Source organism: Pseudopodoces humilis, chromosome 33 (assembly GCF_049639895.1).
Source record: "Pseudopodoces humilis isolate 2021_Gansu_Grassland_sample_001 chromosome 33, ASM4963989v1, whole genome shotgun sequence".
NCBI lineage: Eukaryota > Metazoa > Chordata > Aves > Passeriformes > Paridae > Pseudopodoces > Pseudopodoces humilis.
Genome location: NC_142232.1, coordinates 1,852,380 through 1,873,518, shown reverse-complemented (window position 1 = coordinate 1,873,518; position 21,139 = coordinate 1,852,380). Strand labels below are relative to the sequence as shown.

Sequence of the window (21,139 nt, the reverse complement as noted above, 5' to 3'; positions counted from 1 at the left end):
GAATAATGATGAACGACCTCCTGAACAAATAATAAAAACATATGGACCAGCTACCTGGGCACAAGATGGAAGTTGGGGATATCAGATCCAAATTTATATGTTAAATCGTATCATAAGACTCCAAGCAGTTGTAAAAATTACAACTAATGAAACAGCTCAAGCCTTAGAATTAATAATCAGCCAACAAAGGCAAACCAGAGCTGCAGTGTACCAAAATTGGTTGGTGCTAGACTACTGATTAGCAGAAGGTGTCAGTGGAAAACTTAACATATCTGATTGTTGTCTGCAAATTGATGATAATAGAGATGTAGTTTTGGACATAGCCAAAAACATCTGAAAAGTAGCCCATATACCAGTCCAAAAGTGGGAATCTACAATTAATAAAGAATGGTAGGAAAAATTTTTGGAGTATCTTGGGGGAAGAAGACAGGATTTATAATGCTATGTAAAATAACAGGTTTAATTTTTCTTCCATGTTTGATTCCATGTCTTATCTGCTTAATTACTCATGTGGTTCACAACATGCAGGTAATAACAATGTCCACCAATCCCAAGTCAACAACCTCAAGAGGAACACAGAAAGTCATGATATTAAAGAAAATAAATTATAATAAAAACCAAAGGAAGACACCTAGGATCTACAAAAGGCATCACGTTGGAAACGGAAGAATAGAAACTTCTACAAATTGAAGGGTTCAATTTGCATCTGTGGAAAGAGCTTGGATTAATGCAGTGTTGAAAGTACACAGACATCGGGTAGAGAAATTACAAGCTTATGTTCCTATAGTTATAAGTAAGAATATGCCTAGAGTAGGTAAGAAATTATATTAGGTAAAATAGTTTGAGGTTTAAACTGTAATAGTGTGATGTATAGAGTAAGTTAGAGATCTAGAAACTGTAGTAGAAAAGTATGTAAGTACGTGACCTGTCAGCTTATTGGTTAAAAGACAGATGCAGTGTGGCAAAATTAAGTAAAGGTGATAGGTTAATAAATGAAAACAAGCTTTGTGTCAACTGTCTATTGGACCAAAATGTTATATATTGACGTGCAAAGAAGAAACTTGTGACTTCCTCAAGCCATGGCTGACTTATTGCTCCTCTAAATCTCACGCCTCAAGACTGATATCTTATCTGGCTACTTGAGCAATCAATCATTTCAAAGCAAGGTAGTCCCATCCCTTGTTCTTCATCTCGACAGTATCAGTGTTCCAAAAATTCAGAGGCTTAAAATTGTAACTCAAGCTAAATAAAGTAAGAAAAAACAAAGAGGGGAAAGTGTTATAAATAACTATGTAGGTATTAACTTTAACAATTTATACTGTTTTTTGCAAATTATTATTAATCATTTATTAACCATTTTGATATAGCACAGTTTGTAATCACTTCTAACTGCATTTGATACAGTATAATTTGCCAACTTTTTGTGGCCAATGCCCTGGCCCCTGTGTAGCTCATATATTTTAGTGTGATAAATATATATTATAGTTTAGGCTTTCCCAAAATATTAACATGGAGGCTATGTGTTGAGCATAATAATATTAGCTTCTGCAGAAGTAACTGTAGTTGTGAAATAATAACTAATAGTTTTATTTTTATAACTGACAATAATGAGAATAAAATATATATGTGAAATAGGTATGTTGATTTAAAGTACTTATAATAAACTTACAATAATGGAAATAGCTAAAACCCATCTGCATGGTCAGATAACATCGAAAGAACAGATGTGAAGAGAACTCTGCCACAGAAAGAGAGGGTGATTGTAAGGAGGTGAAACACGACCCCCTTCACTGCACAAAAGGTGATTCAGGGGTTGGACCAAGCTAAAGAATTCCCGGAAGATGTAAACTAATTCAAAGGAACGTTTGAATATGTATAATATTTACGAATATGTATTTGACCAACGCAATGAAAAAGCATGTAAGAAGACTTGTTATAGTTAACTGCATGCCTCTGGCTATGGCTATGAACTCAGTGCTGTTATTGTCCCTTTTATCCCTTATTAAATTAAAAAAAAAAAAATTAAAGAGTGAGGCTCGTTTCTCACAAAACCCAAGGTGCTCACCCCTTCTTTTTCCTTCAAGCCAGGATTTGTCAATCCCAAACTTTATCCGGCTGTTGGAGGAGGCTGCAGGAAAGATGCCCCGGGACGCTGAGGCACGTGAGGAGGAAGTGACTGCCCCTTTCCCCCTCTCTCCTGCTCCATCTCCCAGCAAAGTATTGCCCCTGGCTGCAGGACAACGCTGGTGCTGATGCTGTCCTGCCAAGGACGGATTGGGGGGATCTCCTTTGCCTTCCCTCTGGAATGGAGGCAAAACCCATCCTCTCCTTCTCCGTCCTCCTTCCTCTCTTCATTCTGTCCTTCATCCATCTAAGTTCCTTTCCCTTCTCTTTCCTCCCTTGCTCTTTCTTGTTCTTTCCTCTCCTGCCTTTTCCTTTGCCCTTCTCCCTGTCTCTTCCTCTCCTTGTGCTTCCTCCCCCAGGCACTGAGCTGCAGACAGAAACCAGGGAAAACAAATTCCTGCCACAGAACCTCGTGGAAGAGGCCGTTTGGAGCAGCTGCACTGCGCAGGAATCTAAAGGGGAGGAAAAACCCCAGAGATCCCACAGGAGGAGGGGCTGCAAACCCAGCCCAGGGAGCTGTGAGTAGGAAAGAGCTTCCCTGTGTGGGAATGCAGCCGGAGATCCAGCCAGAGCTCAGAGCAGGAGGAGAAGCCTCAGGCTGGGGAGAAGCTCCACAAGTGCTTGGAATATAGAAACGGTTTCAGGTGGAGCTTCAAGCTGAGGAAACCTCAGAACATCCACGGTGGGAAGAGGCCCTAAATGTGTGGGGAATGTGAGAAGAGCTTCAGGTGGAACTCTGCTTAGTTTGGCACCTCCAAAGACGGTGGTGCTAAATGCAGAGATCCATGACGATGCAGAGATCCACCTACAGCCCCTGGAGAAGTCCATGCCGGTCAAGGAGAATGCCTGAGATGAGGCTGTGACACCTGTGGACAGAGGGGCCCCTGCTGGAGCCGCCTGTCCTGGAAGGACTGACCCCGTGGCAGAGTGACCCACGCTGCAGCACTGTGAGGGGGCTGCTCCCCATGGAATGGACTCAGGTTGGAAAAGGTCCTGCAGAATTCTTTCATGGGAGGGACCCCAGGGTGCAGCAGGGGAACAACTCCTGTCCCTGAGCAGCGGGAAAAGCCCCGGGGGATGAAGTGACCATGGCTCCATTCCCTGTGTTCCTGCACTGCCGGGGCAGGAGGCAGAGCTGGAAGGAGGGAGGCATGGAAGCTGGCTTTAAGGGTCTTCATTTTCTTCTCATTATCCTGCTCTGAGTTTTTGGAGTGTTTTGTCAGAAATCTCTCCCCTCCCCCACTCAACCACAGGGGTTTGGAGCTGCTTTCCCTTTTTGCTGTGAATCAAAGCGATGTAGTGATGCTCCTAATTAAGGGGTAGAAAATGTGAGGGCTTCCCGCTGAGCCGGAGGCACCCAGCAGCCAGGGCTGGGCAAGGCGGGCCGGGAGGTGCGGAGAACTTTGTTTGTTGGGAGATCAATGGCGGCGCGGGCCGGGCCCGTTCCAGGGCTGTTCCTCATCCCCGCCTTTCGCCTCACGCAGCCCGGGGCGGGCCCTGAGAGCGCGGGGCGGGGCTGTGCCGTGTGCAGAGCCCGCCGTTGGCTGCGATTGGCTGATTCTGCCGTCACTCGTGGTTCTGGCGCGCGCTGATTGGGCAGAGCGGGGACAAGCCCGGCCCCGCTGGCGCCCCCAGGGCGGCCGTGGGGCAGGAGAGCCGCCATTGCTGGAGCGTCTGTGCGTGGCGGGGAGCGGCGGTGGCGGAGCTCGGAGGCGGCCCCGGCCATCGCAGGTGGGAGCCGCGCTCGGTTCTGCGGGGGCTCGGGGCCCGCTGCGGGCCCGGGAGGGGGCGGCAGGGGGCTGTGGCGGGTGGCTTGTGCCGTGGCCGGCCCGTGTTGGCCCTGGGCTGAGGGCGCTGCGGGAGCGGCTGCCCGCGGTCTCCTTGCCGCTGGGGCCTCGGCAGGAGGCGGTGGCGGAGCAGCGCTGGCTCGTCCCGCTTCGTGTCGGGAGGCCGGAGGTGTCTGCGCTGGGCCCGGGGCTGGGCGGGAAAATTCCCGTCGCCAGAAGTTTCTGTCCTCAAAGGAGACAAAAAAACTCCTGTGAATGTGACTTTATTCCTGAACAAAGCGAAAGGTCATGGGACTGCTTTACCGAAATATGGATATGATCTAGTATCAGTATCCAACTTGAAGCGGACAAAGACTCTTTAAGCCATTAGGGTTAAAACGTGTATGTTTATTGGCAGCGCTGGGCCGATGTGCAGGGTCACCCCTTAATACACACGGCCCCGAATGCAGGCGATTACAGACTTTTTATTTTCTGAAATATTGAATACAAATACATATTCATAACCCAGTTACCGCCCTCTCCCCGCTTCCTATGCTAATTAAGAAAAAGCAATTAAGCATGCGCAGTTTGATCCTTGAAATGAGTCGGTGGTCTCGTTATGGGGAGGGGTCATTAAGGGAGGAAGGAATATATCTCTTTCTCATTCTGACCTTTCTACCTTTTCAATACAGTGACAAATGAACACCTGGCTATGCTCCTAGTTTCATGTTTTCCAATTGGTTTCTGGTTTGCAATTGTCTTATGTTCTTGAAGTTCTGTACAAGATTCTTCGTTTCTCATTACAAGCCCAGCTGAATAAACGTAAGGTTGATAGACTATTAGTTATTGCCTAATGATTAGCTCCTAATTCTAGTAGTGCCTCTCTATTTTAATTAGATTTAGCAAGGACTGTTTTTTTATTAGATTTAGCAAAAATTATTTTTAATTAAGGCTTTAGCTTTTCTAATATCTTAAATTCTTCAAAGTTTATCCTTCAGGGCATTTGCCATGTAGTCTCTGCAGCTGTAGTACACAGCCTCCTTTTTAACGTAATTTTCCCGGCCGCATGTCCCTGTCCCTTTGCCCTCTGGCAGAGGTGCTTGGAAGGTTCAGCCTTCCCGATCTGCCTGCTGCATGTCCTCGTTAACATGCACCTCTTCTTGTATAACATCCAATATTCATGTCTCTGTGAAGTCTTTGTTCTTCTCAAAGTTCAGGAATTTAGCAGGACTTTGATTGATTTGATTTTGATTAGTAACATTTTCTGAAACTGATGGTTTCTCCCATTGCTTTCTCATCTACAAGTCCCTGGCCCTATTGATATGCAGAATAAAAGGAACCCTATAACTCACAGAGTAGTTATAAGAGTAGGTATGAATTTATTCAGCACTGAGGTGCATGGGGGATATCTCTTCCAAAAAGTATGCACACCTTTTTTGATTTGGTTTTCCTTTTTTATCTTTTACAGGCTAGGTTTACATGATACGCCTAATACATATTCATTTCCTAACCCCGCCTGTCCTCACTTCATATTACAATTAGCTCCATGCCCCTTTCAGTCCTTTGGCCATCTTTTGGGACGTTAAATCCGTTCCTTCCAGCTTAGGGTCCGAGGAATCCCCTTTATCCTGTGGTGCCTTTGTCTTTGCATCTTGTTTGTGTATTCCCGCTCCTTATCTTATCTTGCAGTCTGACCCTTTTCCTGTTCTGGTGGATCAGGGTGTCAGGGTATGGTTCTTGTCAAACCCCCCTTTTAGTCAAGCATTTCTTTCTAATTCTTAATTTCTCTGTTTCACTATCTCCAAGCAGTTTCCCTCATTGATGGTGTTTATTCTTCCTGGGTGTTCTGTTTTTGGGATTGCTGTCAGTGCCCTCATTCTCTGTCCTTTTGTAGCCGTTTGTGGCTCAGGAGGCCTGGCTGCCACCTGCATCCCCTTGCTTAGCTGCTGAATGAGCTGCACTCAGCAAGGTGTGGTGCATGGTAAGAAGATGAGAGTTGCTGTAGCACATGAGAGGAGAAACAACATTCATTTAACCCATGGTTTGCAAGGGAACCAGGAAATTGTGTCCCATTCCCATCCTTTCCATGTTTGGACCTGTACGTAAGCTATTTTTTTGTTTTCTTTGAGATCTGTTTTATCGCTTTTTCATTGTCATCTATTTGCAAACGACAGTTTGAGTCATTTAATTTTCCACAAACAACTCCTTTTTCTGCTAAAATCCTATCCCATATCCCAGTGGGTTATGATCCTATCCCATGGTGGTATTCCTCATCTGGGTGGATTGATCAGGAAGTAGGTCAGAAGCTGGAGCTGTCTAGTTGGTTATTATTTCGAGGACAGTTTTTAACCTAATTATACCATTGAAATAATAAATGGGTTCTCTGGCTCCTGATGTGTATTCATTAGGGTTTCCCTGGGGCTGGTCCATGGTGTTGTAGGATTTGTTCTGGTGGCTGTTCATCTTTTCCCCATTTTTGGGTGCTCCCTCCAGCCAGGGCTGCATTAATTGCTGGCTTTTCTCTAATTAAATCATCACATACTTGGATTCCCAACTGATTTCTCTGAACTTGTGGTAGTAAATAAACCCCAGTGGTCTGATACACCCTATATAACATAGACAGTGACAGCACATGTTGGAGTGGGGACAGGGATGATTCCCCCCCACTTGTTTTAGTGAAGTTTTCACAACATTCTCCATTTTCTGTTCTCCTTTGCAGCTTAACCACTTTCTGTTGCAGAGTCAGATATCCTCACAATGGGCTGTGCCTTTATCTGTGCAAATTCCATCTGTGCAAGCAGGCAGAGCTTGGCCTGAGGGGCAGAGGGAATCAGCCCAATTCCTCCTGCAGGCAGGAAGCCCCTGGTCCATTGTTCAGGCTTTGTCCCAGCAGTGTTAATTTGCATTTCTAAAGCTCTTTCACTGGCTGCCTGGAACAAAGTGTTATAGATATATATTATATTATTGGCTTTTTGCAAATATTAAAATGAATGTTATATGTATAATGTTAGAAAAATTTGCTGTATTAATATTCTTTCTTTTATTTCTGTTATAGATAAAACTTAGAAATAATGGTGTAATACATAGATATATTTGTTATAGGCTGCAGCATGCTATTAAAATAAAAACTGCTTTGGTTCATATAACCCAGTGTCTGAAAAGATAGTCAGAAATTATATAAGAACCTGCATTCTTTAATTATCTTATCCAGATGAAGACAGTGATGACCAGTGCTCCAAGGAAATAATTTTTTGAACTTCTTTTATCAGGGAGTGTGAGACTCAAGGGAGCCAAGAAGATTGATCTGTTGGGGAGGGGGGAAGTTGAAGTTAAACAAAGGAACATCTAAAACTTGAGAGGGATGTGTGAATAGTGTATGAGAATTTATGAATATGTAATAGGGTTCTGTTTTTAAGGGACAATCCTTTGTTAGTAAGGTGTGCTCTCTTGGCTGAATGCTGAGGCACCTGGCTGTATTTGTACATTTTGCTTTATTTCTATCTCCTAATTGTCTTTCTGTTAAACTTTTTAAATTTTATATAAAAAAATGTAAACCTCGTTTTTCACAAAAGCTTCTCTTCCAGCTCAGACATCCAGTGACGCACATGTGCCCCCCTCACAGTCTGCTTTTTCTTTTGTTCTTTTTTTTTTTAACAATATTCTATTAACTGTTTATGAGTTAAAGGGTCACCTTTAAAGCTCGTCTAGTTTTGCAAAATGCAAGCTAAAAATTAACATAAAAAATCCATACCAAAATTTTGCCATCACTAAGAGCCACGCACAAACATTTCACGCAAAAAATTTCAAAAGCAATCAAGTTTTTTCTGCTTCTTCTTCTAGGGCTGAAAATTGATTCTCATACTGCTGGCCCAAGCCTAATAGACAATATAAAAATAAGAATATTACGAAGAATTATTCTAATGGTGTAATCTTGTCACTGAAACTACGGGAGAAACAAAAACTCTCCAACAATATCTTTAGTGTTAGAGAGTCAAGGCATTACTTGATTCTGGCCGGGATGTGCAACAGAAATCATTTCATGCACACATACCCCGATGTGCAGAAGAAATCGTTCTGTGACACACAAATTTTACTAGATGTTTCCTAAACTTTATACAGTCTGAACCCATAGAAATCCATTGGTTTAATGTTGATTGGTTTGAAGGTGTGGAGTTGTTAGGATTTGGTTTCCTGTTGCACCCGGATTTCTGTGCCTGTGATGTGAATTAGGTGGGCACTCCTGGATTTCCTGCTCAGCCTTTTCCAGACCAGGTGTCTCCAGCTGTGCCTGGGGCAGTGTCTGGGGTAGATGTTGGTTGATGTTTGCTGCTGGGTGTTGATGTTTTGTTGATGGTCATTATCTTGGTGGGAATCTCTAGGGCTATTCCCAGTCTGTTAAGGTGTTAAGCTTATCTCTGCTGAGAGCTGTAACATCCCTTAGAAAAAAACTTTGAAATTCTTTTCTCCAAGAAAAAGGCAAACCAAGCCTGAGTAGAGAAATTAAAAAAGAATTTAAGTTGGTATATTTTCCAGCCAGCGCTGAGTGTGAGTGTAATTGAGAGCCAGAGTGGAATTGTCCTGGTGCCTTCCCCAGCAGCTGTGGCGAGGGCAGGCACAGAAAGGCCTGAAGCTGCAAGAGTGAGAGCAAGGATTGTCCCGCAGTGGCTGGAGATGCCAAAGGAGGGTGCCCAGGCCAAGGATTTCAGCAGAGGATCTGTGGGCAGGCCCAGGGGCTTCCCCCGCTGGGGAGCCCTGGCTGCTGCTTCGTTGCCTTCAGTGCAGGCTCAGGGGTGGCCTCCTATGGTCCTCCTGCAGCGGGGAAGTCCAAATCTCCAGGGCTTCAGAGCCCTTGAGCCGAAGCTGAGAGGTCCCCCTGTGTTCAGCTGTGCTGGGGCTGTTTCTGTGCTCGGGGACACTTGGAATGGGCCATGCCACTTGGCCACCAGAGCTGTCAGCAGGACCCAATGTCCAGGTTGGATGATGTGAACAGCAAAGTCCCAAGGCAGGGTCTTTGCCAGCTGAGCTTCCTGAGGGAGAGATTGCTCAAGAGACAGGCTGCTTTGAATCTACATTGCTGTTCTCCACCCTGCACTAAGTGGAGATTTACCAGGGTAAGAAATTCCAAAGATTAATTCCAGGGAAGAGAATTGAATATCTGCCCTAGGTCTGGCTCTTACTCTTGCCAAAGCCAATGGCAAAAGCCATACCCATGGCATCTTGGTTTCTATCACCAGCTTCCTAAGGTGTTTCTTTATTTCTCCATTTATTCTTCCTACCTCACCTGAGCTGTGTGGGTGCTGGGGGCTGTGAAGGTCCCATTGTATTCCTAAAGCTGCCATAAGCCCCTGAAGGATTTTTTTTCTGTAAAATGAGCTCCCCTGTCTGAATCCCTTGTGTCCACAATCTCATATCTTTGGAATTATATTTTCCAAAAATACCTTGATAACTGATCCAGTGATTGCTGAGGAAGTCAGAATCGCTTTTACCACCCTGTTAGCTGCCCTGGTGTCAGCAGAAGATATTTAAGCCTTCCTGCTCAGGGCATTTCAGTGCCAGGCTCTTACAAGCACCCCCAAGCTCGGCAGGTTGAGCTGACCATGGGGGCAGTAACCAGTGCTTTGTCTAATTCCCTTTCCTTAACAATAGCAAGTCTTGTCATTCTTTTCCCTTCTGCTGCCATTGAAACCCCATCCAAAACCACATTTTCTCCCTCAGTCCAGGGAATGTCTCATAAATCTCTCCCAGCCTGAGTCTGGAGCTCTGTCACTTGAATGAAGTCATGGGTTTCTTCCCAGCCCCCTCTCCAGGCTGTTCAAACAGGAGGCTGGGTTAAACCCTTCCCCTGGCCTCAATTCTAAATCCTCCTGTGCCACTGAACAAGTTTCATACTGTAATAACCGAGCTCTGCTCATTCATTTGGAGGCTCTTTTGGTGTACAAAGTTTTAATTTGATGCCAGACTTGAACAATAGGAGATCCTCCTGCCATCAGTTTTTGGGCCTCAGTTCCCATTAAAGGTGTGGCTGCACAGTTCTGAGACAATGAGGCCACTCTGGCCACTGGGTTAAACATTTTAGCACAAGAATTTGGCATGGCCTTGATTAACATCCTGTTAACCATTGAAAAACAAAGTTCATGCTTCAGAATTTTTTAATAGTTGAATAAGGAACAGAATAAGAGACCAAAGTCCAGCGCTGGGGTGCTCCTGGCAAACAGCCAAAGAACACACAGGTAGTCCCTGGTAGTGTTATTTTTATAACTGTTACATTACTGAGATACATGCTGAGATACATTCATAAGGGCTGTACATTATTCACACTCTTGGGAACTGTTTGATGTTATGGAAATTCTTCTGTTTGGTTTCTTCATACTCTGGCTTATCTGCATGACACCCTTGTGTCAAGTTAATGTATTTTATTCCTCGTTGTGTCTCCATTCTGTTGTTTTATGCCCTCTGGTAAGGATTTAGTATGTCTTCCTCAAATTTAACATGGTATTTTCTAATTGTCCTGTGGTGCTCTGGTTTGTGTCACGGTTATCTTATCACTTAGAGAATTCAGTTGGTGGAGAAGGCATGTAACATGATTGCTTTACATCATTTGCTGTGGTTACATAGCGGTATTTAACACACAGTGTCTAGTTAAGGCCTATAATACTTTATATTCACCACACTACTATTTCTGTAAGCTATGCAGTACATACTGGTAGATTACGTTATACTAACAAACAGCAAAATAAAGGTATAGGTAATCCTATATCCAAATACTTATGGTCAGTGCAGAAGCTGATATACAAGTGCAAAAGCAAATACCATATTGTTCTTCTTTTTAACACACATGTAATTCAGATTCTTTTTCTCTGTCTGGAAGGGCCAGGGCAGGAACCTCAGTTAATCTTCTTTATAACACTTGAAAATTATAATTTCCTCCTGGTGTACATCCATCTAGTTCCTTAACTCGCAGGATTGGAGCATTACAGGGAGACATTCCTGGCTCCAAAAGCCTTGCCTTTAGTAGGAACTCAATAACAGGCTGTAAGCCATTCCTTTTCTCCCTTGGAACAGGGTATTGCTTTAAGACACCACTTGTCCTGTTTGCTTCAAAGTAATTTGGAGAGGCTCAATGTATAATTTTCCATATTTCACTGGGGCTGCCCACACTTCTGGGTTCAAGTCAGCATAGCCCTTGCCAGACATTTGACACAAAGTTACAACAGCATCAGCAAACCTCTCTATCACCTTTTACCATGTTAAAATCCAGCCATTAGATTCCTTCCAAGTAAATTACAATCACAGTAAGAAGTAAAAGAAATTCACTTATTACAAACCTATCCCCTCAGCACATAATAGAGGTTGAACACATGAACACATCACACCTGCTCATCTTTCCCACTTATTCCCTTAATAAAAATATATCTTGATGATTTTCCCCTTTAGGTCTAAGATTCAGAATGGATAATGAAGCCTCTGTGTCCATCAGGAAAGGCCTCCTCTGGATCCAGAGCCACCCTGAATGTTCCCAAGGGCTCCAGTGTGGTGGGTCCCTGGTGGAGTGGGAGCTGTGACACCGCTAAGAATCCGTGTCCATCAAGGGCTGGACTTGCTCGTGCTGAGGGTGCTCCTGTCTGTGCTTGCAGTGTCCTTGTGCCCTGCAGCTGGAAGGCTGATTCCTTGCCAGGGGCTGTTTGGGTGGGCTGTCCCCTGGCCAGGAGGGCAATGCCTGTGCCAGGTGCTTGTGGCCGAGGGTGTCCCCTGGGTGCTGGGGCCCCCTTGGGCCCTGGGCTTGATCCCTCAGGGGCTGTAGGAACTGTGCCATGGCCTTTGCCTTCAGCTTGGCCTTTTGCTCATCCCTTCCTGCATTCAGCTGCTGAGCCTTTGTGAGCAAGTGCTGCAGGGGCTTCTTCTGGCCCTGCTGCAGCCCCCCTCAGTGCCTGTGGGTGCTCATCCTGTGGCAGCTGCTGAGCTTTCTGCAAAATCCTTCCTTTCTCCAGGGACCCAACAGGAAATGCTTAAAAGATCATGTGGATCCTTGCAGGTCTAATCCCCATTTCTGAGCTGTTCCTTCCTCGTGCTCGCTGTGCTGAGGCTCCCCTCCCCAGCCCATATCCCAGAGCCGGTCCCTGTCCTGCCGCAGTGTCCAAAGGCGGCCCCCCCGGCGGGCAGGGCCGGCAGCTCCACGGGGCCGGGCAGCGGCCGGGGCGTCCCGCAGCCTCCTTGGGGGCCGGGGGCCACTGCCGGCCCTGCCCGGAGGGTGCTGGGCTCAGGCAGCGCCCGGCGCTGAGCCCCGGCTGCCCCACAGCCCCGGCCCGGCCCCACAGCTCCCCACAGGCCCCCAGCCCGTGCTCCCGGTGCCGCAGCTCTACGCCCGCTCCTGCCACTCCCAGCTCAGAGAAACCCCCTGAAATCCTGACCTCCTTCTTTTCCTGTCCTGGAAACAGGTGATGTAAAGGATCTGGATCAGCTGGCAAATTTGAGGATAAGACAGTTCTGTAAAATATCCCAGTCTTCAGTATTTTTCTTTTCCTCCTCTTTGCCATCATCATTTTTCTTACCCCATAGATTCCTCTTGCTGCTTCTTCTTGCTTCATAATCCTGCACATTCCCCTTCACCTAATCCCTTCCCAGCACACCAACACCATCTATTCCCTGTTGTCTAAATCCGTTCTCAACTTCCCTTATTGCCCCTCTGGGTGTCCATGTCCTTAATTACCTCTTGGAGAATGTGCAAATGACCTCAACATGCTCCCAAGGGACCCTTCAGAGATATTTATGGATCATCATCCGTTTGGCCAGGACACCTTTCCAGCTTTCCCTGTTTACTCCCTGAAGATCCCACTGTAGTCACTGCTGAGATTTTCAGTGCTCTCTCCCTGCCGACTCTTGACAGCCCCCCTGATTCATCACTCGTCTGTCTCCTGCTCACTCTTGGGTACCCAATCAATCCCCAGTGCCGCCGCCAGCCAAGGGAGCTGATCCCCCAAACTGGGTGAGGCACCTTCAGCTGCACTCACTGCCCACTGTCCCAGATGGTGGAAGGAATTCAGGAAGAGCCCCAAGATATGTGGAAAAATTGACATCTCCAGAGGTTTTTGTTCACATAGAAGACAGAGGAGTCCTGTAAAAGTAATTTCATTCATAAAAACAGGGAGAGGCCATGGGACATTTCTCGAAACGGTGAAGTGATGCTTGTGGTAGGAGAAGGTGGAATTATCCAGGAGAAGGAGGAATAGTAGGAGGAAGAGGAGTGTGAGGAAGAGTAGGGACACAAGAGGAGGAGGAGAAGCAGAAATAGGAAGCACCACAAGGTTCCACCACTCCCTGTATCTGCAGCCTCGCCCCAGCCCCAGAAGCACTGCACCCCCTACATGCAGCAGGTAACTGGGAAGGAGGATCCATGATTTTCAACAGGGCTGAATCTTGGTGTTTCTGAGCTTTATTGGGCTAAATGTTGGGGCTTCAATTTTTTTGCAGGGGCTAAATCTATATTTTGGAGATATTTTGGCTGATGTTTGGAGAGTTTTGTATCTGTGTCTTGACGTTTGGAGGTTTTTTGGGCTGAATGTTGGTGTTTTGGAGGTTCTTACAGACTCAGGGTGCCCAATGATTTGCTGAGATGGAGTTGGGCAAGGAGAAACCCCCAACCCATGGCACTTTCCTCTTCTTTTTTTCCCCAAACCATAAGTTTTCATTGCCAAGGAGTAGCCAGATGTAGAAGGAAAAGCCCCAGAGATCCAGCATGCGGAGGGGCTGCAAACCCAGCCCAGGGACCTGCAGGGAGGAAAGACACCCCCCCCCCCCCCATATGCTAGAAAGGTTGCCAGAGATTCAGTCAGAGCTTGGAGCTGTTTGAGAAGCCTCATGGTGGGGAGAAGCTCCACAAGTGCTTGGAATGTGGAAAGGGCTTCAGAAAGAGTTCCAACCTGATCCAGTACCAGGTGATCCACACGGGGGATCAGCCCTATGAGTGTCCCCGGTGTGGGAAGAAATTTCAGACAAACTCCACTCTCCTCAAATATGAGCAGATTCACACAGAGGAGAGGCCCTTCCACTGCCCTGACTACAAGAAGGGCTTCAAGCAAAACTCTCACCTCACTGTCCACCAGTGCATCCTCACCATGGAGAGGCCCTACCAGTGTCCGGAGTGTGGGAAGAGCTTCTCAAACAGCTCTCACTTGACCCAACACCAGTGGAGCACCACTAAAGGAAGCTCTGTGAGTGCCCTGAGTGTGGGAAGAGCTTCATGTGCTGCTCCAGCTCCATCCCCCATGGGAGGATCAGTGTTGGATGATCCCCTGTGACCCCTGTTGGGCAGAGCCCTGGTGATGCATGTTGGGAGGACACCTGGCTGGGATGCTTCACATCTTCCTATCTCCCTGTGGGCTCCTGGATGAATGGAGGGGCAGGAACATCCATCAGGACACAAAACAACATTGGAAATTCACTGGGGAGAGCGGATTTGTTAACTTCCAATCCCAAAAAATCTTTTGTGTTCAGTCCTATCTTCTGGTGGTATCAAGGAATACTGGATGATCTTGGAGGTCTTTTCCAACCTCAGGGATTCCATAGTTTTGGTATTCTATGATCCAAGGGCAGCTTCCACAACCAGATGGTGATGGACTGGGGCAAAGACCAAGATTTTGGAGACAGTGGGGTGGAAACCCCTCCAAAAAAGGTTCTTCCCTCAGACCCAAGCACGTGGATCCTCAGCTGGCATGGACATCAAAATCCTTTTCTTATGGCCTTGATTTCCTTTTCATTTCTCTTCATCCCTTTAGAATATCCAGCTTTGGGGTAAAAATAGGCATTGAGCTGAGACGTGGGTGAGGACATGGTGGAACAGACATGGAGAGTGACATGGGGACACATGGACATTGGGCATGGATGGAGATGTGGGGAACAATGACAGGGTTGAAAACACAGTGGGGACACAGCCGTGGGTGGGACATGGCCAGTGACATGTGGGGACATGGCCATGGCCATTGCCATGGGGGGAACTGGCAGGGGCTGTGGGGGATGCTGTGTTTGAGGGAGTTGAGGGTTCCTGGCAGGGACTTTGGGCTTGCTGAGGGCTTTGGGGAGCCCAGGCCGAGCGGCTGCGGCTGCGTTGGGAGCCCCTGGCAGAGGTTCTGGGGCAGCTGCTCAAGGACCCCCTGGCCTGGAGCCCCAGCCGGGCATTGGGCTCCTGGAAGGGAATGAATGCCCTTGTCCCTTGGAGGAAAATCCCAGTGCCCCAAGGTGTTGGAAGTAGCTGAGAGGCCACAACAGGGTGGGGAAAGCCAGACAGAGCTGTCTCACTCCAAAAAAGGGGTCATCTCCACACATAAACTGACCAGGAATTCCCCCAAAGCCATTTATAACCCCTGAGAACTGGCGGAAAACAGCAGAATCGTCCTTAATATGGGCTCCCCACGTCCTTCCCTGTGAGGCTCCACTCCAGTGTAAGAGCCAGGTGTCTCCCCACTCCCAGTAACTCATCTCTCGGTGCCCCAAAAACCTCTGCAGTAACCAGATTGCCCCAAGATCTTTCTCCCAACGTGTTGCTGTCTCATTGCAGATCCCATCCCAGCCATCCTACCTCTCCCAAACACAGCCCCGTTCTTGGCAGAGCAGAGCCACTGCTGGGGGCATCGGTGTGTGCAGGGGATCCTTTATCCCACTGGTGCAGCTCCAGGCTCCTGAGGGCAAATTTCTGGTTTCTAGGGCTGTCCCCCTCCCCACATTTGTTGGTTTGAATATCCAAGGCAGCAAGCCAGTGCCCTGTGGCAGCAGCCGGTGCTGGGACAGCCTTGGGAGCTGCGCTAATGCCTGGCAATGCTCAGGAGGGACAGATGGAAGAGGAGTTCATAAGGACCATCCCACACAGCCCTCGCTGCACACAGAAGGGCTATTTCATGCCTGGGACCGATTTCCCAGGGTTTCTGGGCTTTGCAGGACTGAGGTGGTGGCAGCGGGACTTGTGGGGGCCCGGCCTGTGTGGGTGGCCAGAGCTGAAAAGTTTGCGGCAGCCCCAGCGGGTGCCCAGCGGTTGAGTGGACCTGCTTGGGAACAACCCCAGAACCCTCCCTGGTGCCTGAGGGCTGAATGGAGCTGGTTTGGAACAGCCTCACAACCCCCGCCCCCCGGTGCCCAAGTGCTGAGTGGACCTGGTTGGGAACAACTCCTGGAACTCCCCCAGTGCCTGAGGGCTGAGCAGAGCTGGTTGGGAATGCCCTGCTCATTTCCGCTGCTTGAAGCTGCTTCCCTGGCTCCAGCTGCTGCTGCCACTTGGCCCCAACGTGGTCCCGCAGGCTTGCTGCTGGTTGCGCAGCTGGAGGGGCTCGATCCAGGACGTGCCCCACCCGTCCCTCCTTTCAGCTCCTTCAGTGACACGGGGTGGCCAAGAGCCCCCAATGCTGCCCCAAGACGACCTCGGTGCTGCTTTTTTAGTGTCAGGTAGCACCTACTGCCATTGCGGGTATTTTGTTATTTTTTATTCTACTGTCTACTGCCACCACTTCTCGCTGCTCTTGGTGCAGCTCTTCCATGTGGAACCCTTGGTGTGGCTCTTTTCTTGTATTTTATTCTATTTTCTATGTTTAATTCTGTTCACACCTGCCACCTGCCTCGGTGCTGCCCTTCCTGCCACACACGACAGCGCCCGTCCTGTGGTGCGGCTCTTCAATGACATCGGTCGCCAGGAGCCCCCAGTGGAATTTCTTTATTCTATTTTACTCCATTCTCTGTATTTTGTGCTATTCAACCCCCACCCAGGGAGGCAAATATTTAGTTTTAGATAAGCAGTGTTAAAATGAGAGGTATGGCTTTAACGCTGGGAAAAATAAATTCCACCCTCTGCCTCTGAGAATGTGCCCTGTAAGCCTGGGAGGAGTTGCCTCACACGCAGACCCCTCATGGGGTGTTAGCCCAGGGTGTTCTGATTGGGTCTGAGCCCCTGAGGTTTCTCCCTTGCTATGTCCCTATTAGTCCCCAACCCTAAACTCCACCCTGTCTCTGTTCTGGGTTCTCTGTCTCTGGATTTAATCCGAGTTTGTTACTGTGTTGAATAAATGGTTTCCTGAGCTTAACCAAGCAGAGACCCATCTCATTGTCATGTCAGTCACCAGAATCCATATAACCTCTCTGGACTCGATCCTGCAGCTGCAGAATGCAGAACAACCCCACCCATTGTTTGGTGCAGCTCATTCAGATGTGGATGAGGGAGACGCCCTTAGTATGGCTCTTTGATTGCATTTTAGTCTCTTTTCTGCATTTTAGTCTCTCCTCTCATTCCACCTCATCCGTCTGGTAGAGTAACTCCAGGACAAACTGGTGGTGCCACTGACGGGGCTGGAGTGTGACTGCCACACAACTGCCACACACCTCAGAGCCGGGCCAAGGGGTGACCAAGAGATGGGGAGGGACTCTCGCTGGACAGAGCAGGGACTGACCCCATGGAAGGGACCCCACACCTTGGAGCAGGGCAAGGATTCGTGTCCCTGAGGGGGAAGCAGCAGCACGAACTGACCATAATTCCCATCCCTTCTCCCCCAATGCTGGGCAGAGGAGGGATGGAACTGGGAGTTGTGTTGAACTTTTATATTCATCGTTACAAAGCAGAGTCACAAGTGGAGCTCTGCCTTCAGCTTCAAACAAGGGAATCTAGTGTGGTTGCTGGGACTTCCGTAACCTCAAGATGTTACTTGATACTCTACACTTTAGTTTTGGCAATGTGAAGCCCTTCATCAACAATGTCTATCCCACCCACTGGTTTCTGGTTCAAAACCAGCTCAGAACTTGGAGAAGAAACCCAAAGTACCAGGAGAAGTAGCTCTGCCATTATTTTAATTTATTAATTTTTATTTTTTATTTTAGATATCATACATATTTTATTTTTTTTTCCTTTTTCTATAATTCCATGTTTATTCTCTACTCCCCCCCTAGCCTTTGTTCCCCTCCTGGAGGTTTGTGGGGAGGTTCTGTCCCACAGCCCTTCCTGCTCTGTCAGCTGTGACCACTCCGGTGCTGTTAGGCCCTGGCTTGAAGGGAAACCACAAAACCCTCTGTAAATAAAGTTGGTCTGGGGGAAAACCCTGCAGGGGGGATTGAATCCCATGGACAGCGATGGCTGAGTTTGAGATTCCAAATGTTCCGAGGGGCTGGAGGGAACCATGCTGGGGCTTCAAGGCCTCCCTGGGAGCACCTCCAAGACCCCTGAGCAATGACCCCTCCCACCCCCTAAAATCCACAGGTTTGGATCAGCTGAGGAAAAGAGCTGGAAAAAGAGACTGGAAAGGGGATGGAGCCCAAGGGGACCTCTCAGCCATTGCCTGGAAAGGAAGGGCTTTCTGCAGGAAAGCCACAGGAAAATCCTCCAGAAACCAAGAAAATAATGATGAATTTTTTAACTCTTTCCACTCCTGTTTTCAGAAGGTCCTGGCCAGGTCCTGCTGGGAGGAGCTGGGGGCAGTGGTTTGCAGAATTAGGACTTTGCAACTGAAACAGTTTTATTTCCATTAGCTGACAGCATCAGGGGTGCATGGGGGATCATCCACCATACATGCATACCTGGTCAAGACAGGTTTGGTATAAATATACATTGATCCCACAAACCCACACCTTCCTGCCCACCCATTCTCTACCTTCTCTCACTTTGTATTATAATTACTGCCACGCCTCCTGGTAGTCATGGACTGGGGTCTTGGGAGGAAGGCCAGAAGTCTACCTCAGTGTTCGCTGTTTGACCTTCACTTCTGGGCAAGCACAGTGGAGGTTTCGCTCTCTCCCAGGTCAGCTTGCCTGGACCAAAACCATGAGTCTGGTCCTGGCTGGTTTCTGGAGCCATGGGTTCTTCTTTGTTGGGTTTTCACAATACCTAAGTCTTGCTTTGCTGAGTTTTCACATAATTATATAATATATAATTCACATTAATATATCTTAATGGTTTTTACCATTTGATTTTAGATGGTTTTAAAAATCTAAATTATTGTAAATTCCTATGTGGTTTATTACTAATTGTTTCTGCTGTGTTCTATTTCCCTATCACCTGTTTAAGCACATTATAGGATTCTAAAATTCTGAATTTTCATAGCCATGTATGTTCCCCATCTCAGTGGGGAGTGGGCTCAGAACCTAATTGGGAAGAAAAGTATAATGGGGGCAAGGAAATTTTATTTTTGGGGAGAAAATGTGAATGGAGGGGATTTGAATGGGAGGGGATGATGTGAACTGGAGAGAGAAAATGAAGTGGGGGAGGAGCCCTCAGCCACTGCCTGTGCCCCGAAGATGCTGCCAGCGTTTTCACCTGCTCTGACCCCACCTGCACTCCCCCCTCGCCTCAGCACGCCTGGGGAGTTGGAGAATGGATGGAGGAGGGATGAGGAAGGAGTGGGAGAAGGGATGGAGGAGGGCAGAGGAAGGAGCAGGAGGCTGGTTGAGGAAAGAGGAGGAGCAATGGAGGAGGAGCTGGGGGGGGGTGGAGAGGAGGGAGAGAGGAAGAGGAGGAGCACAAAAAGGAGGAGCAGTGGAGAAGTGGGGACTCAATGCCCACTCTGTCCACTGTGGATCCGGGAGCATCATTCCCCCCGTCCCTCAAGTGAGCAAGTAGGGGGAGCTTGCCCCAGATCTCTTGGGGGATCCCCAAGCGGTGTTTTTCCTCAGGGGGTGTTTGGAGCTCTCAGCTTCCAGAATCAAGACCCTAATATCTTTGTGGGACCCTGGGAGGGTTTCATTTTGGGAGACATGGAAGGCAGGATGTTTGCATCTTGCAGAACCCCAAAGCTGAGCTGCAAATGCCCCTTTTGGGGATATTTTGGGGTCTGCATATGGCAATCACCTGGTGCCAGGAGCTCCCCTGGGAGAGAAGTGGAGGGCAACACCAGGAGAACAGGGGTGGGGTGAGGTGACAGGGGTGATCCCGGAGCTGGGGGACCCCCAGCAGCCTGGAGAAGGGGGGGAGCCTAGATAAGGGAGACCCCCTGGGATCCCTAGAACACTGGAGCAGAGAGTGAGGGGAGAAGGGACCCCTGAGACACCCAAAATCCCTTAGGATCATCCCTAAGTGGAACCCATCCCTTGGGCTCAACCCACTACAACTCCAGAGAGGGGGAATCTGAGGAGCCACAGAACCCATTAGCCCAGGGAAGGGAGACCCCCTCCAGAACCCCAAAGTGGAGAGATCAGAGAGGGGGAACTCCAGGGAGGGACTTTTGTGCTGAATTGTGGTGGCTTGGGATTTTTTTATGGATATAAAATCATTGTAGACTTCCTGAGATAGAGTTGGGGAAGGAGGAACCCCCCCAAGCCCAAGGTGCTCACTTTTTGTATTTCCCCCCAAACCAGGATTTTTCATTCCCAAGGCGTGGCCAGATGGAGGAAGAGGAAAAGCCCCAGAGATCGGACACGAAGGGGGCCTGCAAACCCAGCCCAGGGAAGGAGGAAAGACCCTCCCAATCCCATGAAGGTGGCCAGAGATCCAGCCAGAGCTCAGAGCTGGTGGAGAAGCCTCAGGGCGAGGAGAAGCCCCACAAGTGCTTGGAATGTGGGAAGGGCTTCAGCCGGACTTCCCATCTGAGGGAACACAAGAACATTCACGCGGGGGAACGGCCCTATGAGTGTGGGGAATGTGGGAAAGGCTTCAGCCAGAGCTCCCACCTGAGCCAGCACCAGAAGATCCACACTGGGGAGAAGCCCTATGAGTGTGGAGAATGTGGGAAGGGCTTTGTACGGAGCTCCCAGTTGAGGGAACACCAGAGGATCCACACTGGAGAAAAGCCCTACCAGTGTGGGAAATGTGGGAAGAGCTTCAGCTGGAGCTCCAGCCTGATCCAGCACCAGGTGATCCATACTGGGAAACAAGCCTATGAGTGCTTGGAATGTGGAAAGAGCTTTGGGTGGAGCTCTGCCCTGAGAAACCACCAGCTCATCCACTCTGGGGAGAAGGCCTACGAGTGTCCGGAGTGTGGGAAGAGGTTCTCCAGGAGCTCTAACTTGACCCAACACCTACGGAGGCACCGGTAAGGGAAGCCCTGCGAGTGCCCCGAATGCAGGAAGCACTTCGTTCGCTGCTGTATCTGCATCCCCCATAGGAGGATCAGTGTTGGATGATCCCCAGTGACCCCTATTGGGCAGAGCCCTGGTGATCCCTGTTCTGGGTGATCCGTGTTGAGTGGGGGGAAAGTGTTGAAGAGATTTCTTTCCCTTCTCCTTGTGCTGCTGTGATTTGTTTGGTAATAAATTCGCTCCCTGTGCCCAGGCTGGGTCTGTTGTGGCCATGC

General features: G+C 48.4%; 1 protein-coding gene across 1 annotated transcript; it reads left to right on the top strand.

The window, feature by feature from the left end:
• The first annotated feature begins 3,769 nt into the window (after window positions 1–3,769).
• On the top strand, window positions 3,770–21,112 carry LOC102111421 (uncharacterized). Its single transcript, XM_088068949.1, has 3 exons — window positions 3,770–3,855; window positions 11,325–11,423; window positions 20,205–21,112. Exons 2-3 carry the CDS (start codon window positions 11,346–11,348, stop codon window positions 20,880–20,882), a joined length of 756 nt encoding a protein of 251 aa, XP_087925075.1. The 5' UTR covers window positions 3,770–3,855; window positions 11,325–11,345; the 3' UTR covers window positions 20,883–21,112.
• Window positions 21,113–21,139: the final 27 nt, after the last annotated feature.